This window comes from Sinocyclocheilus anshuiensis, unplaced genomic scaffold (assembly GCF_001515605.1).
Source record: "Sinocyclocheilus anshuiensis isolate Anshui unplaced genomic scaffold, SAMN03320099.WGS_v1.1 scaffold477, whole genome shotgun sequence".
Classification (NCBI taxonomy): Eukaryota; Metazoa; Chordata; class Actinopteri; order Cypriniformes; family Cyprinidae; genus Sinocyclocheilus; species Sinocyclocheilus anshuiensis.
In genome coordinates this window covers 2,873,677-2,876,495 of record NW_015536549.1, presented here as the reverse complement: position 1 = coordinate 2,876,495, position 2,819 = coordinate 2,873,677, and the positions used below count along the sequence as shown (strand labels likewise).

Genomic DNA, 2,819 nt, shown 5'->3' with positions numbered 1-2,819 from the left:
TAAATGTGTTTACAGTTTTTCTGTATTTTTTACAAAATTATTCTGGCAACCACAGCTGCCAAAATTATTTTGTAAAAACTACAGAATTTTTTTTACAGTGTGGCCTGAACTGAAACTCCTGATCTCCTGCTATACAGGTTTCTATTCATATTTACATACATTCATGTAATATTTCATTAGTATCTTAATTTTAATTACACATAGTTCTAATGTGAATTAATTTAGCCCACTTATACCCATAAATGTTTGGTTTTCTTTGTTCGGGAACTAGTTTCGAGATTCTCCTGAAATTGTGGATATTTTTTGAAGCATTTGTACATTATTAATGCTGATGTACATTTAAATGTTTTGAACTGAAATTTGGCACTAATACAGGCAATTGTAACGAACAATACAAGCAAACAAAGCATCCATTTGACTATGTATTCCTCACAAAATTATTCTCTGAAAAAAACTTACATGGTCTGCTTGGCACAATCATTGAGGGACAATCTTCATCCCGAAGCACCTGAGAAACCGGCTGCCAAATGAGAAAGAAGGAAAAAAAGAAGACGTTTTACAAAACCAAAAAAAAAAACCCAAAAAACTCATACTGCTCTCTACAGTACTTCTCCAGCATGTCAGGCCTGGCTCAAACACAGTCACCATGTGTGAAAATGAGTGAAAATCCAGTGACTCAGCAGAATCAGACCATTGACGGTTTGCGTTGGTACATTTACGCACTGACACGCAAAGAAATGTAGGCGCCTACTGGAGCGTACATTTGTGACGTATCAGCCTGCTAAGATGAACCATCGTCATTAAAAGTGCTGATGTATCTGCATATAACAGTCAAAAATCTGGGTGTTATATTAGATAGCAACTTGTCTTTTGAAAATCATATTTCCCATGTTACAAAAACAGCATTCTTCCATCTTAGAAACATTGCCAAGTTACGAAACATGTTACCTGTTTCTGATGCAGAAAAGCTAGTTCATGCATTCATGACCTCTAGACTGGACTATTGTAATGCACTGCTAGGTGGTTGTCCTGCATCTTCAATAAACAAGCTACAGGTAGTCCAAAATGTAGCGGCTAGAGTCCTTACCAGGTCAATAAAATATGATCATATTACCCCAATTTTACAGTCTCTGCACTGGCTACCTATTAAGTTCCGTATCAGTTACACAATATTATTACTTACCTATAAGGCCCTAAATAGTTTAGCTCCTGCGTACCTAACTAGTCTTCTACCACGCTGGTAGTAGTAGTACCTAGGATAGCAAAGTCCACTAAAGGAGGTAGAGCTTTTTCGCATTTGGCTCCCAAACTCTGGAATAGCCTTCCTGATAACGTTCGGGGTTCAGACACACTCTCTCTGTTTAAATCTAGATTAAAGACACATCTCTTTGGCCAAGCATTCAAATAATGCATCTCATAATATTGTACTGCAGTTATACCTGATCAAATGCACATTATTATTCTTTAGTTTGGGTTAAACAAATCAATTTTGTTTGGTTGGAACAGCAGCTACGCTAATTATGTCTCTATTCGTTTCTCTGTTTTTGCCTAACTAGGATTTACACAAGCTTCAGTCTGGATCCAGAACACCTGAGAAGAGATGATGCCAACCCCTCAGAGTACCTCAGATGATGCCAACCCTGAAACAACATACAGAACTACCACATTTGCGATAAGTTTGATTGCATCATATAATAATTGCTGTTAATAGTGTTCATCGGCTGTTTGATTACGTCTTGAATTGATTTTTTTCCGTACATTTCTGCCATATGTACATTAACTGACAGTCACCACTGATAAGCTACCACTAAATATTGTAAAGTTGCTTTGCAACGATTTTTATCGTGAAAAGCGCTATACAAATAAACTTGAATTGAATTGAATATAACAGCTATAATAATCGTCTAGATATAAAACTTTCAACAGGGTTCCAACTCTCTTTTTAACTAATGAATTGATATGAATTTTTAAGTAGTTTGTGATTACTGGATAAGGATTATTCAATGAATTATTAATATATTAATTCCTATCTAATTCATTATTAAATCAATTCAAATCAATTTGCTAATAAATAATTTAGACTTATTTATGAGTCAGCTTGACAATGCATTGAAAACAACAGTCTTAAAAAGATTTGCTCAAGACATTCACTTTAAAAATCTCCATGACTTTTCAAATTTCAAGAAAAAATTTCACGGCTGCGGGAACCGTTTCAAGAATTTTCAAACTTCAGTGTGCATGTGATCACTGAATTTAAAGGGGTCACATGATGCTATTTTAAAGATCATTATTTTGTGTATTTGGTGTAACAGAATATGTTGACATGCTTTAATGTTCAAAAGACATTTTTTTTCAAATACTGTACATTATTGTAGTTCCTCTATCCCCCGCCTCTCTCAAACGTGTCGTTTTCTACAAAGCCTCTCCTTCCGACAAGCACAGTCTGCTCTGATTGGCCAGCAGACCCAGTGCATTGTGATTGGCCGAACACCACAAGCACACGTCGGAAGCCCCTTTCCATAATCGCGAGCTGCAGCTTTCAACATAAATGTAAAGACAGTAGATGTCCTTAGTTTTACCATCAGTTCAAGCCCGAAAGGGGAACAGAGTCGCGTGACAGAGACAGTGATGATGCTCATAGCAAAGTCGGAATTGACCCATTTTTTTTTTTAGAAATAGCCTTTGCACAGCCTGCCTTGTAGGCTACTCTCCTAGGTTCACAAAACTGTCATCCATAAAATACGTTGCACAAATTCGAACATCTGGGTTGTGCTGTTCTGTTGTAAATAAATCTTAACCAATGATTCCTAATTGCATCT

The 2,819-nt window shown here is 36.3% G+C and overlaps 1 protein-coding gene across 1 annotated transcript in view; it reads right to left on the bottom strand.

The window, feature by feature from the left end:
- The window catches only part of LOC107700431 (choline transporter-like protein 5-B), a 22,936-nt gene that overhangs the window by 9,886 nt on the left and 10,231 nt on the right, over window positions 1-2,819 (bottom strand). The window contains exon 7 of the mRNA XM_016502072.1: window positions 460-520. Within this exon, the coding sequence (XP_016357558.1) occupies window positions 460-520 (61 nt within the window). The remainder of the gene's footprint in view (window positions 1-459; window positions 521-2,819) is intronic.